At 38.0% G+C, this 17,003-nt stretch overlaps 1 protein-coding gene across 2 annotated transcripts in view; it reads left to right on the top strand.

The window, feature by feature from the left end:
- LOC106869437 (CCA tRNA nucleotidyltransferase 1, mitochondrial) overlaps positions 1–17,003 on the top strand; it is a 66,703-nt gene that overhangs the window by 7,665 nt on the left and 42,035 nt on the right. For both annotated transcript variants that reach the window (XM_014915185.3, XM_014915184.3), the window contains 2 exons: positions 6,388–6,736; positions 16,311–16,440. In XM_014915185.3, coding sequence (XP_014770671.1) covers positions 6,452–6,736; positions 16,311–16,440 — 415 coding nt within the window. In that variant the 5' untranslated portion in view covers positions 6,388–6,451. The remainder of the gene's footprint in view (positions 1–6,387; positions 6,737–16,310; positions 16,441–17,003) is intronic.

The following is a 17,003-nucleotide window of genomic DNA, read 5'->3' as shown; positions in this document are numbered from 1 at the left end:
TAAGCATAAAGCCATATTGCTGGAAGATAAAGTGGATATGATAAAACGATATGAAAAGATTGTAGCCATTGCACGATCGTTTGAGATGAACTGTACGACTTTATCAGCGATTGTGCACGATAGAGATAGGATTATGGCACATGTGAAGGATGATGATCCAGGGATGAAAAGTACCATCATCAACAAGAAAAGGGGATGAATCTATGAAGAGATGGAGTAGCTTCTTTCCCTTTAGGTTGAAAGGCAGAATCATCAGCAAGCAAATTGTAGTCGGGAAATAATTCAGGAGAAAGCATTGTCTTTGAAGATTTGAAAAAGAAATGTCCAGATGAGAAAGACGTAGAATTTAAGGTGCAAGTCAGAGATGGTTTATGATGTTTAAGCAGCAACAGAATTTGCACTCTCTCAAGAAACAAGGTGAGAGCACATCAACTGATGATGTTGCTGCAGTGGAATTTCCTGCTACTTTAGCGAAGATTATTGAAAATAATGGATTTCTACCCGAACAAATATTCAATGTTGATGAGACTGATATCTACTGGAAGAAATTACCAGATCGTTCTTTCATATCCAAGGAAGAGTAAAGAATTCCTGGCTACAGAGTATCAAAAGAACATTTGACCTTAGTGTTGGGAGGCAATTGCAAGATAAAACTGCTACTTGTATATCATGTGCTGAACCCCTGAGTTCTTAAGAACATGCCCAAGGAATCTCTTCCTGAAATATGGATGGCCAAATCAAAGACTTAGATCACTATCATTATTTTTGAAGAATGGTTTTTCAATGATTTTGCTCCTGAAGCAGAAAAGTACTGTAAGGCTAAAAGGATTCTTTTTAAAGTTTTGCTTGTCTTAAATAATGCTCCAGGCCACCCAAAAAACATCAGAGATTTCCATCGCAGTGTTACTGTTATCTTCTTCCCTCCTAACACTACCTCACTGCTGCAATCAGTGGGATAATTGCCATCTTCAAGCGCTATTATATGAAGCGTACGTTATGCCAAGCAATATCTGCAACTGACATTGATGAAAGCATTACAATCTGTGACTTTTGGAAAAGTTACATCTACAAAGCCATTGTGAACATAGCAGCTGCATGGAGATGAAGAGCATGGCTATGAATGGTGCGTGGAAGAAGTTGTACCCATAATTTGTCAATGACTTTATGGGTTTTGACAATGTTTTAAGTGAACAAGACCTTGGTGCAGTTGAGCAATGAACTGGAAATGGAGCTGGAAGTACAGATTTTGATGAATTATTTGAGAAAGATAAACAGTCCCTAACAAACAAAGAGTTGATGGAACTTCATGAATAAAAGGAAAAGGGAAGAAGAAAAACCTGATCCCAAGCCTCATCATTTTACGTTGAATAAAATGCAAGAGGCTTTTTCTCATTTCAATAAATGTCTTGCTTTGTTTGAGGAAATGGATCTCAATACACAATGTTTTGTAAAAATATTAGTGGGTTGTCAAGATACTATTGCACCTTATTACTTAATCCTTGAAGAGAAGGAGAAAAAGACAATTCAAGGAACTTTAGATAAGTTGGCACAATGATCTACACCATCACAACAGGAGTCAGCTGACAATCCCCAACTATCGGCGTGTAGTGTGTAATCTCCTACACCAGCCTCAACAAGTAACACCAATGTCAGCTATCAGGTAGGCAACAGTACAATATTTGAAATTATTTCTTTCTAATAGCATCACCTTCCTGGCACTTGTGCCTGTGGCACTTGAAAAGTCATTCAAGCGAGATCGTTGCCAGTGCCCCCGGACTGGCTCTTGTGCAGGTGGCACGTAAAATACACCATTTTGAGCGTGGCTGTTGCCAGTACCACCTGACTGGCCTTTGTACCGGTGGCACGTAAAAGCACCCACTACACTCTCGGAGTGGTTGGCATTAAGAAGGGCATCCAGCTGTAGAAACTCTGCCAAATCAGATTGGAGCCTGGTGTAGCCATCTGGCTCACCAGTCCTCAGTCAAATCGTCCAACCCATGCTAGCATGGAAAGCGGACGTTAAACGATGATGATGATGATGATGATAAAAACAGCCTAGGCTTGCCTAACAATTTACCGAATTCATAGGCTAACATAAAAACAACTTAGGCTAGCCTAAGCTTTAATTATTACATGTATATATATTTAAATAATGGTTATTTCGACCTAAGTCATGTCCTCTGGAACCAATTAACAATGTAAGGTGAGGTATGATTGTACATATATATACATGTGTGTGTGTTTGTGTGTATTGATGTCTCCTTGGCTTGACATCATGACCATTGTAAATGTGTCACCATCATATAGGTTGCAACTTTTACTTCCAATCTTTTGTGAGAACATCTGGTCATAGGTAAATATTACCTTACTTGGAAACAAGAAGGGTATCCAGCCATAGAAAATTATTTTCAACAAATTCTTTCTAACCCATGTGAATACAAGTGGACGTATAAACAATGATTGCGATGATTATGTTGGGCCTCTTCCAGTTGCCATTTACCAAATTTACTCACAAGGCTTTGGTCAGCCCAGGGCTCTAAAAGAAGCCACTTGTTCAAGGTACCACACACTAGTACCATATACAAGGTGGTATCAAAAATTCTCAGACTAGTTCTGTTGTGCACCAACAGATGGCAGCACATGGTTGTGTGCATGGAGAGAGCTAGCAGTGACCTTCATGAGGCAGTGTGATGAGTGACATCGCTGTCTTTACTTCACAGGTTGTGAAATTTGTGATCATGTATATGCTGTAGTCTTAAATTTTTGTCAAGGACAGCAAGTTGGAGCAAAGAGCCAATGTGAAATTTTGTGTTAAACTTGGGAAGTCTGCTTCAGAGATATTGAGCATGCTTACAGCAACAAGGCAATGGATTGTATGCAATGCTTCAGGTGGCACAGGTGCTTGAAAGGTGGAAGAATGCCTCTGGAAGACCTGCCACAAGCATCACCCCCATAAATGTGGTATTGTGCATTGAGAATTCGTCCCCCAGAGCCAGACGGCAATCATGAGTTCTACTACAACGTTTTGAATAGTTTGAGGAAGAACATTTGGCAAAAGCAACTGGATCTGTGGAGTGTGAAGAACTGGATTTTTCACTAAGCTCTCCTCATTCCTGAGTTTGTTTCCAAAAAGAACATGGTGTCACTTCCACACCCACCCTGTTCACCAGATTTAGCACCTGCAGACTTCCATCTCTTCCCCAAGATGAAAATGCAGCTCAAAGGTTGCCATATTAACACTATTGTTGAGATCCTGAGCAAATCACAGAAGGTCCTCGACTTGCTTACGGAAAACATGTGACAGACTGGATTCCAAAGGTGTCAACAATGCTAGGACTGGTGTATTGCTGTGCAAGGTGACTATTTCAAAGGAGATGATATTAAAACTTAGGTAAAGTTATTTTTTATTAAACATAACTAGTCCTGGAACCTTTTAATACCATCTCATATATATATATATATATATATTTAATACACATATGTGTATGTGTGTGTGTGCATTGTTGCCTCCTTGTCTTGATATCGTGATCATTGTAAACATGTGTCACAATCATACAAGTTGTGTCTTTTACTTCCAATCCTCTGTGAAAACATCTGGCCATGGGTAAATATTACCTTACTTGGAAACTGGTAAGGGTTGGCAACAGGAAGGGAATCCAGTCATAGAAAATCATTTTCAACAAATTCCTTCTAACCCATATTAATATTGGTGGACATATAAACAATGATTGTGATGATAATGTTGGGCCTCTACCAGTTTCCATCTCCCAAATCCACTCACAAGGCTTTGGTCAGCCCGGAGCTGTAGAAGAAGACACTTGTCCAATATACCACACCATGGGACAATATCTGAAACCATATGGCACAGGATTGAGAAAATTTTGTTTGAGATAATAAAATACTTCTTTCCATGAATCCAAGTGTTTGCCATTGAAATGTGACACCACACAAAGGTGTGATATCACTTACCAATGATCCAAAGTGAGGGATGTGAAGACCCAGTCTGCTGTTGAGGACCCAATCTATATACAATTCTTATAGAATTTCTAATGATGAGAATTATACTTGATAGTGGGAAACAAGCCAGCTAGACCTGGCTACAACATCAATGCATTTTCAAAGTAAGGCAAAATAATCTGTTTCATGCTGCCTCACTGTAAAACATGCTACTTTCATATGATAGTCCTTTCATTGCCATTAGTAAAGGCACCTGACTGCAAAAACAAAAATAGAGACATACCAACAAGAAAGGATTTATGTGGTTGTTCAACATGCTAGAAATAGCAACCAATTCTCCATCGAATCCACCATGACATCTTAGAAAAAAGGCATGTTGTCTAATGTTGTACTTGGTGAACTGTGCCTGAGAAAAAGATAATATGGCCACAGCTCTATTAAGGTTGACTTTGGGTCAAACAACTAAAAACAAAGAGTTTTGTGATTTTTTAAAAAATTATAAATGTATGAAAGCCATATAAATTGAAAACATTTAATTATCATCATTTAACATCTGGCTTTCATGCTGGTGTGGGTTGAATGGTTTGACAGAGTCTGACAAGATGGAGAACTGCATCATGCACCCTGCTAAAGTAGACATTCTGTCTACTTTGACATGGTTTCTACAGCTAGATGCCTTTTCCATTGCCAACCACTTTACAGAGTGGACTGGATGTTTTATTCACAGCACCAACACAAGTAATTCTTGCCTTATATCTTGCAAGTTTTCTCTCCCTCTCTCTACCAAATTTTTATTACTTCTGTAACATTAGTGTCACATGTAGTGTTACATAGTAAACATATAGAAGGGGACGGGGAGGAAAATGACAATCAGCTTTTAAATATGTACAAAATTATTCAAGTTGTAGATTTTCAAAAAATTAAATGTCACTATAAAGTAAATAAGGATGTAGAAGATGTAAAAGAATTGTGACTCCTGTTGTTACACTTGCATCAAATTTAGTATTACTTAGCAAACATATAGAAGGAGGAAGAAAGATACAATAACTGCATAAGTTTTTAAATGTTTATAACATTGTTTAATCTATATTTTAAATTAAATTCCTCAATGAAATAAATAAATATGAACAATGAAAATTTTAATTAATTTATGTAACAAACTAATTTTTGTTTTTTTTAATCTCTTTTCTTTTGATGTCTGTTTTTCATATATGGTTTCTTAATAAAAACCAAAACTAAAGTATATCTGATGGTTAAGAGAAAATCTACTTAAATGAAACTTATTACTAAGGGCGAACATAAGAGAGAGTGGATGATGATCCCAGCTGGAGAGATGAAGGAATTGTAAGAAAGAGGGAGGACTATTGCAGGAAACAGGGGAGAGGGAAGGAATTAATGAGAGGGTTAAGAAAAAAAGCAAGTGAAGGGGTTGGGAAGGGCAGATTAGTGATTACTAATACATAAATCAATACCTCAACATCTCACACCCGTCCATAGTTACATCAGTTACATATTACTCTATTTCAGTTAGCTTTTCAGAATAATAGTATATTTTGACATCTTGAAGCTGTGTTGTTAGCATTAGATAACACATTTATTTTGGTGTGAAATCACTTATGAAAGACATATCATTGCACCTATTATTGAAAGCAATTCTCTATCATGGCCTTGGCTACAGTAAGTAAAAGAAACTATAGAGCATAGCTGAATATGCAGAACGTTTGATCCAAACATTACCTCATTGCTCCAGTCCACTCAGCTAGCAAAATTGAGTAGAACCTGTATTTCAAAAGACAAGCCTTGTCGCATTTTATGTCATGCTGAATCTCCCCCAGAACTACATTAAGGGTACACGTATCTGGGAGGTGCTCAGCCACTTGCATATTAATTTCATAAGCTGGCAGTTCCATTGATTGGATCAACTGGAACCCTTGTCGTCATAACCAATTGAGTGCCAGTTATATACTGTCCCTTATTAACAAGGATCCTGTTAGGTATATCACATGGAACACTGTCTCTTCCCCAAACATATTAACTATCCTTCACAGTCTATATTAACTGCATCAGTTTCACTATTTCCACCACTCTTCTGATCTGAGCAATGGTCATTTTTCGGTCTTGCAGAGGTGAGATGGCCAAGTGAATATAGTATTAGACAAATAACAGCTCTTATATTATGAGTTCAGATCAGCTCCAAGTATTTCATATTTCATTCATTATATTTCAAAGTAAAACACTTGAGAATGAAGCTTGTGATAGACTTTGAGTTCTTAAAAGTTCTGAGACACAGAAAGCAGTTACCTGTTATGCTACATCATTAATTTGGAACCAAACCCTTGATTTTCTGATATTATAAAAAGGCAACCAAATCAAACTATAATATGTGTGAACATTATTTTCAATACAAAATTATTTCTTTTCTTTGAATAGGTTTTTCAAAAATATAATTCAGGACATACCTATTAGAAAAAAAAAACAAGAGAAGAAAGCAAAGATGACAGAACTACTAATATCAAAAATAGATTCTCCTGAATTTCATGCTTTATTTACTCCCCAACTGGAAATACTTATCAAAGTGTTTAAAAAACACAACCATATGCTCAGGATTACTGGTGGAGCAGTACGAGATCTTTTAATGGGGATAGGGCCAACTGACATTGACTTCGCTACAACAGCCAGCCCTGAAGAAATGAAGGTAATTTTTACTGAAGAAGGTATCCGAATGATTAACCTGAATGGCGAAAAGCATAAAACTGTCACTGTAAGAATTAATGACAAGGTAAGGCATTATTCACATAACCTGTTATTAAACTTACCTTGTTTTTCCACTTCTTTAATCTGTTAATGTTTTTCTATTTTCTGATTTGAAAGGATTTAATCTTCGTCCAGTCTAGATAAATTTCATTAAAGGATAAAGTCTTTTTCATTCAATCATTCGTTTTACATCTATTTTTTCATTCTCACATAGGTTAAACAAATATATATATATAAATGATGATGATATATATTAATGACATGGGATGAGGTGGTGAAATATGATCTTCAGATGTTGAATGTCACAGAGGCAATGACAAGTGACTGAGACTTTTAGCAATTTGCTGTGCTTGAGAAGACAATTATGATTTCACTTAGTTTGACATGTCTTCTCAAGCTAAGTGAAATCATAATTGTGCCCAGTGCCAGTGACACATGAAAGACACCTGTGCCAGAGACATGCAAAAGACACCCGTACCAGTGACATGTACAAGGCACTTGTGCCAGTGGCACATAAAAGGTACATGTGCCAGTGACATGTAAAAGACAACCTATACACTCTATGGAGGCATCCAGTCATAGAAACCAAGCCAAAACAGACAGGAGCCTAGTGTAGCTCTCTCTGGCTTACCAATTCCAGTCAGACCATCTAACCCATGCCAGCATGAAAATCAGACACTAAATGATGATGATGATGATATATATATATATATATATATATATATATATATATATATATATATATGTATGTATGTATATGCATATATACACACTGAACTGTGAAAGAAACGCAAGACGTGTCACTGTGAAATATGTTTTAATTTCATTGTCAGAGATAAATTTTGATAAGTCTGATAAAGTTGATTTCTTGGATGCACTTTGACCAAAGTCTATGGGTTGTTGTCATGTGTTCTGGTAGTGGGTGGATCCAGTACATCAAGATTGTAGGGCGTAACATGTTCAATGCAGTATATGCCCACCCTGGGTGTTCAAAGCAGCTATATACCATCGGTACATGGAGAGCATGAGGCAGTTCACAAAAGCCATTGGCACCTGTGCTCACATCCTGAGGAAAGCTACCTCCAGTTAATAACATGAGTTGTTGGCCTTGGGACCACCTGGTTCAGCTGTCTCTGGATTTTATCCCACAGGTATTCAATTGGGTTCAAATCCAGGCTGAGAGCTGGCCACAGCATGGTTCTGATGTTGTGCTGATGCAGGAAGTCCATGGTCACCCTGGCCATGTGGGAGGGAGCATTGTCCTGCTGAAACACATAGCTATGGTGATGCACAAAGAAGGGCACGATGTGAGGTCTTAGGATCTGGTCAACATAGTGCTGCACTGTAATGCCATTCCCTCTGCCTGCACCAACATTTTGGAACACATGGGGCCCAATTCTCTGATTCAGGCCTATAGCACCCCAAACCATGATGCTTTGGCCACCCCATGCATCTTTCTCCATGACACATGCATCTCTAGCATTCACCCTACCTACGCCACACCCTCACTCTGCCATCTGAGGTGGAAACGCAGCACCGGCTCTTATCAAAGAAAACTATCGACCTTCATTGTTGATGCCACCAATGTCGGTGCTGTGTAGCCCACTGTAGTCATGCCTGGTGGTGGTGGGTGATGAGGACAGGCCCTTGAGCAGGACGACAGCAACGCAGGTTGTTGGCAACCAGTTGACATCATACTGTGTCATCACTGATGGGTCGCTGTCCAGTGTCAATGGTCTCACGAGCTGTCATGCTGGCCAGACTGAAGTGATCACAGCAGGTGGATGAAGCAGTCCTGCCTGGGCGTGGTCACCCAAGGGTGCCCTCTGCAGGCACAGTCTGCAGTCCTGCTGGTGTTGTTGTATCGCTGTTCCAGGCAATAGATGGTGCTGACAAGGACATTATAAACTTTCATAACAACCAGGGCATGCTGTCCTGCTTGCAATCAGCCAATAGCTTGTTCTCTCTGCACTGCTGACAACCGGATCATACCTGATGTGTCCAAATTATTAATGCCAGAAACATGGTTCAAGTTGATTTTTATACCCATAACCTCCACAAGATGCACGTGCATGTCAGTGTTCATGACAATTGTTTGTGACTGCCACTCATGGCATTCATTGCAGCTGCATTTTGGCATCTCATTTCAGGAAAAGTTGAAAGGTTACCTGCAATTTAGGTCTCAGCCATAAACCAGCACGTCTTGGAATATTTACACTTACATCCCCCCAAAAATTTTTAGAATTTACCATATAAAAATAACATTTGAAAAAATCGCATTTCTTTTGCGGTTCAGTGTATGTGTGTATGTATATATATATATATATATATATATATATATAAAACGATTACCTACGTACCAATGGTTTCACATATATATATATATGTGTGTGTGTGTATGTATGTATCTGTACATATAGGCACACGCATGGCTGTGTGGTAAGAAGCTTGCTTCTCAACCACATGGTTCCAAGTTCAGTCCCACTGCATGGCATCTTGAGCATGTGTCTTCTACTAAAGCTTCAGACCAACCAAAGCCTTGAGTGGATTTGGCAGACAAACTGAAAAGAAGTCCATCATATATGTGTGTGTGTGTGTCTGTGTGTTTTCCCCCTACCACCGTTTGACAACCAGTGTTGATGTTTTTACACACCTGTAACTTAACAGTTTGGCAAAAAAAAATCCCAATAGAATAAGTATGAGGCTTAAAAAAAATAAGGCCTGGGGTTGACTTGTTCAACTAAAATCCTTCAAGGCAGTGCCCCAGCATGGCCACAGTCAAATGACTGAAACAAGTAAAAGATAAAAGACATATATTTATATATAACTCCACTTGCGAAGACCTGTTGAGGCAAGTGAAATCGAAATCGAGTTAAATTCGACGACTGGCACCCATGCCAACGCCGTCTCCTTCATTGGACACGAAACTCAGCTTGCGAAGACTTATTGGGGCAAGCGAAATGGAAATCGTGATGGCACCTGTGCCCAGCGTCGCCTTTCTGGCACTTGTGCCCGCAGCATGTGTATGGACCTTCGAGTGGGATCGTTGCTGGTGCCCCTGGGCTGGCTCTTGTGCAGGTGGCGCATGGAATGCACCATTGAGCGTGGTCGTTGCCGCCTGGCTGGCCTTCGTGGGATTTTCGAGTGAGATCGTTGCCGGTGCCCCTGGGCTGGCTCTTGTGTGAGTGACACATGAAATTTTTCGAGCGAGATTGTTGCCGGTGCCCCTGGGCTAGCTCTTGTGCAGGTGGCACATAGAATGCACCATTTTGAGCGTGGCCGTTACCAGTGCCGCCTGACTGGCCTTCGTGCGGGTGACACATAAAAGCACCCACTACACTCTCTGAGTGATTGGCGTTAGGAAGGGCATCCAGCTGTAGAAACTCTGCCAAATCAGATTGGAGCCTGGTGTAGCCATCTGGTTTCACCAGTCCTCAGTCAAATCGTCCAGCCCATGCTAGCATGGAAAGCGGACATTAAACGATGATGATGATGATGATGATATTGAAGCATTGTACTATAGCTGGATACTTTTCCTATCACTAACTTTTAATTGATTTTCAAGTAAGAGATTTTTTATTCCATACATCTATGGAGGCATGAAACAAGTAAACAAGTTATTGACAGGAGAAATGATACAGCACCACTCACAGCAACTGTCCTAGCACACAGATGTAAACAAATAGACACATACACATATATACATGTATATATATATGTATATATATATATATATATATATATGCATTTGTATGTACAATGGGCTTCTTTCAGTTTCTGACTAACATATTCACTCACAAGGATTTGATCAACCTAAGGCCAAAGAAAGATACTTGTTTAAGGTACCATGCAGTAGGACTGAACCCAAAACCACATGGTGGGAAGTGAACTTCTGAACCACATTGCCTTGCTTGCACCACTAATCTAGACAAATGGTGTTGAGTAGGCAGTAAATTCCTAGCAGACTAATTCATCAGTATTTGCACTTTAATGAAGATCTTGGTTTAAGGGCCAGCATTGCAACCCCTTCCCACTAATTCTCCCTTATACCCAAACTCAATAGACCTGATCAATCACCAATTAGTGGATATCTTTGGCCACAAAATGACCAATAATTGACTCCTTATTTCTCCATTAGGTTAAGGCAGCTAATTTGTCACTTAGCTGCTGGGCATCCTACAACTTATAAGTCTCCAATCAGTTCTATATTTCTAATATTGATATCTATTCATTTTCTTTACCAACTCACCTCCTTCCTTCCTTCTACCCCACCCACCACCATTCTCAATAATGATTCTTCATGAGACCTGGAGAAAAAATCTATTTTCTTCTAATTCTTTCTTCATTTTATCTTATATCACAGGACTGGCAATCTCTGATTGATTGTTTAACATATAGGTGCAGGCATGGCTATGTGGTAAGAAGTTTGCTTCCCTATCACATGATTCTGGGTTAAGTCCTACTGTATGGCACCTTGAGCAAGTGTCTTCTACTATTGTGAGTGGATATCAGAAATGGAAGTTGAAAGAACCCTGTTGTATATATATATATATTTAAATATATATTAATATAAACAGCACCCTCAGTCACAATTAGTGACAATTATGAGTGTGTATGTGTGTGTGTCTTTGTATTTGTGTTTGACCCCCACTACTGCTTGACAATCAGTGTTGGTATGTTTATGTCCCCATAACTTAGTGGTTTGGTAAAAATGACCAATAGAATAAGTACTTGGCTTTAAAAAAATAAGTCCTGGAGTCAATTCATTCAACTAAAAATTCTTCAAAGCAGTTCCCCAGTATGACCACAGTCTAATGACTGAAACAAGTAAAAGATACATGTTACAGAATTGGTCAAGTGTCAGTTTTCAGTTGAGTGTTATTTTCAGCTGGTCAAGCCACCACATAAAGGCTCCAGGGTTGATAGAGTGTGTATCAGAGAGAGCTCCAACTGTACTTGCTGCAACAAGGCAGCAGTATATCAGAAAACTAGTGATTCAAGATATGAGAGGCAGATGGAGTCTGCACAGAGAAACAATTTGACAGTCTATCTGTTGAAGGCATGGCTGTGTGGTTAAGAAGTTTGTTTCCCCAACCTCATGGTTTTGGGTTCAGTACCATTGTGTAGAAAATTGGACAGGTGTAGCCAACTTTGTTGAGTCAATGCTTAAAAAAGATTGCTGTAGAGAGAAAAAGAGAGAGGAGTTGAATGAAAGTAAGAGTTACTTTTACAACTTACAGTTTGAAGATAGTGGAATGATTCTCACTCTTTTCATTGCTTCAAAAGAATCGGTGAGTAAGCTGTTTCCTTCCGAGGGTTGTTATCACAGGAGCTTGGACAAGTTGACTTGAAGTAGCAGATTATATGAGAAATGAGGTTAAGCTGTGTGGTAGGAAGAGCATTGATTGATCCAATGGATGCAGAAATAATTATTGTTTTAACACAAAGCTATCATTTTGGAAGGTAGGGCACTAGCTGATACCATTGGCTCTAGTACTCGATTGGTACTTTAATTTATCAACATCAGAGAGATGAAGCGCAAGGTTGATCCCAGCAGGATTTTTATCCAGAAAGTAAAGAGTTTTTAAAAAAGTACTTTAACGATGTCTGCCAGCTCACAGGACTTGGATACAAAGATAAAAATAGCCTGGGTTTAGAGTAAGAAAGGGATCATTGACATTTGGATTATCAGTGTATCAGTGACAGATACAAATATGAGGAGGTTGTAAATGATGCAGTTTGGAAATGGCAAAGAATTCAGCATGTGCCATCCACATCAGTGTGGGTGGTATGTGAGAGTAAAGAAGGCTTTTATGTATTAAAGTCATTGAGGATGATAAGTTTAGAGAAAGTAGAGAGTAAATAGATGTCCTCAGTGCATGATGAGCAGAAAAAAAGCAAACTTGCACTCCGTCAGTTATGAGGATGAGGGTTTCAGTTGATCTGATCGACAAAGCAGACTGCTTGTGAAATTAATGTGCAAGTAACTGAGCACTCCACTGACATACATACCTTTAACATAGCTCTCAGGGAGATATTCAGCATGACACAGAATGTGATAAGGATGGCTCTTTGAAATACAGGTACTACTCATTTTTGCCAACTGAGTGGACTGAAGCAATGTGAAATAAAGTGTCTTGCTCAAGGACATAATGCACTGGCAGGAATCAAACTCATGAGCCAAATACCGCCAAAAGATGTGCAAAAAAGGTTTTCAGTCAGAGTTACTGGATGTCTTGCAAACATATTCTTGAGTTAAGTTGGATTATAAATGTGTAGGCTGGAGAGTAGGGATAGGTTAGGGATAGGAATTGAGAAATGTGTGTCTCAGAGAAGATTAAATTTTGTGGTTTACATGCATGTTAATTGGAGATGATGGTTCAAGTTTGGATTGATGTGCATATGTGTTGATGTATCAGATTGGCCCCTTTCCTGTGTTTTAGTGGGTGACTGGGGAAAGAAAATTTTGTCTCATGGGTTGGCACTATCTTTTAAACTATGTCAGTCCATATAAACTAATAGTAAATCAATGGTGAAAGGCAGACCCTTTGGAATTCTGTCTCCACTGGGCACCAATTATTACCTTCGAAGAGGAAGTCATGGGATTATATACCATGATAGACAACCTCCTTATATGTTACCTATGCAATTAGCCTTTTGTCCTATAGAGTATGTCTAGATATCATTTCTTATCTACTATTAATCTATTCATATTTCCTCAGGTATATTTACCGTCAGAGATACCCAGCATTACACAGGTACCAAATAAATAGAAACATTTTTGTCAAATTGAAATGATTTAACTCATATGGTAGTTATTTTGGGGATTGCACATTCAGAAAGCCTCTCATGGTTTATATAATTCTTTGAGAATCATAAATACAATAAACTTTCAGTAGTATTTCTTGAGATTTGTTGATTGTTCTTCAGTTTTTGTTTGTTCTTTTGCTTTGTATTCTTTTGTTTCTTTTTTTTCTTCTTCTTTTTTTCTTTTTTTTTACATCTCTGCTCTCAGTGCCACATGGTAGCTGATCATCCCCCTCCCTCTTCACGACCTCAAGTGAAATGAAATTTGAGCAAATTTGGCTGGTGTGACATTTCTATCAAGTGCAACTCTCATGTTGGTAGAAAGACAAACTTTTCTCTAGTCTTCAAACATAAATTTCTTTGAGGTGTGCTCCCAGTTTCATTTGTAGGTGTACTTTTGGGATGACTGACAGTGTTTGATTGAAATTGCCTGAGAACAAGATTGTGTGACTCCACCCATGATGTTCATGTCAACTCTGAGATCTTTTAAGGTGCCACCAAGAACCTCAGGTGCAAGTCGTTTAGACAATATGCTCTCATCACATACTGTCAGTTTGGCTTACTTCACAACCTCTGCTTGTCCAGATCCTTTGTAAATATTGATTACAAATTTTGGCACAGGGCCAGCAATTTCAGGGGAGTGGGTAAGTCAATTACATCAACCCCCAATGCTCAACTGGTACTTATTTTACTGACCCTGAAATGATGAAAAGCAAAGTCGACCTTGGCAGAATTTTTATTCAGAATGTAAAGACAGATAAAATGCTGCTAAACCATTTTGCCTAGTATGCTAATGATTCTGCCAGCTTGCTGCCTGATCCTTTGTAAATATTGCATACAAGACTGTTATTGTGTGCAATGTTGAGTGGCAGTTTCAAAGCAGAACAAGCAGTCCTGTCCCTGTGAGTAAAGTTGCAGCAATTTCAAATGAGGCCACTGCAATACAACAATAGCAATCTACTTGAGTGAATGAAATTTTATTAAAATTTGATTGATCAAAGGTTTTACCTGTTCCATCATAAGTATCAAGGAAAATAATTTCTCCCATACCAGATGTCACTAATTGCTTTTTATGTATCAAACCAAGAGTAATTCATTTTAGTAGACCTGCTATTCCAGTTGTTGATTGTTATAGCTGGTTACCTGAGGAAACTCTTAACTGATTTGTGACTGCAGTGCTTCTGGAGGTGATGGTTTACCCTGATCAAAATCCTTACCTGCCATAGAATGTAGGGTATTTTCAATGAAAATCTATGCTTGGCTGTATATGAGTGAGGTTAAATCTAGATGGGTTTTTTTTAACTCTTGTGCTTGACAAAGTATGTTTTTTTATCATGTTGTACTGATGATTTTGCCAAAGTTGCTGAAAATTGGATGATGAACAGGCATAAAAATGATAACAAAGGAACTTTCATCTTGCTTTCAAGCTACACAAAACTACTGTTTTTCTCAAGACACTGTTCCAGTTTGCATTGTCTCTGGCAAGCTTTATGGTTTGTTACACAGGTATATCAAACAACTGTTTTGAGGTCCTAGAATGAGAGTGGACCATGGTATTTTTAGCACAAGTATCAAATATTCCATCAGTATGTGTAACAATACCATGAGCTAATTATATTTCACACAAAATATACAAAGAATGTAAATAATGATTTCAAATTTTGGTAAAGGCCAGCAATTTAGAGGGAGGGGTAAGTTGATTACATTGACCCAAGTACCCAACTGGTACTTATTTCATCAACCCTGAAAGGATGAAAGATAAAGTCAACCATGACGGAATTTAAACTCAAAACATGCCACTAAGCATTTAGCCTGACATGCTAACCATTCTACTAGCTTGCAGCCTTATAAAGACTATATATTGGAACACATTCATTATGAAGAATTCCTCTTTAAAAGAAATCACATTTTCAGAAAGTTAGTTTGTGGTTCCAAATTCCATGACAGATAGAAAATATGTTTCCTGTTTCATGTTTAAGCCATTAGGCTTGTAAAATATTCAAACATTAAATAAGTTAACAGTTTGGTTTGTAGAATATGAATCCTGAATATTTTAGAAACAGAAACAAATTTAGTGAGAGACAATGAAAGAATAAATTACTTTCTGCTCCCATGGTATTTGAGACCATGTATTAACTTTACAAAGATATTACTTTTGAACATGAAAATTTGATGACAACAGCTTTCCATATGTGTTTGTGTATAAGTGTGTGTGTGAGACAATGTGGGAGATTATTGAAAGACCAATTAGAGAAAGAAAAACCACATTTTGATGTGACAAACTGGCATTTCTCTGCTTTGCACTATCACTCCTACTCTATTACAGTTTGCAGTATCTCTACAATTTTCACTTTTCTTGATTTATCCCTATTTTGCCCTAAGGGGACCTCAAACTTGGGATGCTTTGTTCATACATAATTCTGGATTGCATATGGATCTCCCTGCAAAATTTGATAAAGATTTGTTGGGAAATGATGATGTTGTTTCAAGACAAACAGACATTGATGTTTATAGATATAGATTATTAGCCATATTTCAATGCTAAATAATTAATGTTTATTACATTTATTCTTCCCTAGTTGGATCTGTGAGCTTATAGAGTTGAAAAAAAAACCCCAGCTATTGTTTTGTTTTCTATCCCTATCACATGTAGCCATATTTATTGATATATGTACAGATATATCATGTGTATGGATGCATTTACATATGTGCATGTAAATATTAGATTTAAATGTCAGTGAGAATAAACAAATCAATAACATTTATAACAATTTATATTTCATGGTTTATAGGAAAACTTTGAAATTTCTACACTTCGAACAGATTCAGCAATTGTCAAGGGAGCTGCTACACAAGAACTTAATTCGTATTGGCAGCAAGATGCTAACAAAAGAGATCTCACAATAAATGCAATGTTTCTCGGTAAAGTATAAAACCAATTATTTCTTTTGTCACATTTTTTGAAAGTTTGTATAGTTGTACTTTCATGGAAAGATGAAAAGCAAAGCTGACTTTGGTAGAAATTGAACTCAGTGGTACAGGTTTGAATATAAGACCAGATATCATATCTTCCCTGGCCACTGGTTTCTGTGTCTCTGTTTCTCTTCCCTAATAGTGGTTTCTGATTTAGACTCAAAGCCTGCAATAGTGAGGGGAGGGGATTGATTAATTACATCGATCCAGTAAATGACTGGTTACTTTAGTTTATAGACTCCCAATGAGGTTGTAGCATGAGTTATGACAAGATTTGATGTCAGTGTATATACAACATTTATTGCTACATTTTATACAAGGTCTGAAATACAGACGGTACCAAATTATATGCACATCATATTCACAGGTGTTGAAAATCATTACAGATAATTAATGGTTAAACAAATCTTCATATTGAGGCAAAAATGTATGGCAATGATTCTTCCTCATCTCTGAGTTGTTATGGAACTGTGAAAATAACTATTAGGAAAATCCACCCACATTGATGCTGA

This window comes from Octopus bimaculoides, chromosome 11 (assembly GCF_046866305.1).
Source record: "Octopus bimaculoides isolate indiv1 chromosome 11, ASM4686630v1, whole genome shotgun sequence".
Taxonomy (NCBI): domain Eukaryota; kingdom Metazoa; phylum Mollusca; class Cephalopoda; order Octopoda; family Octopodidae; genus Octopus; species Octopus bimaculoides.
This window is presented reverse-complemented; position numbering and strand designations above follow the sequence as displayed.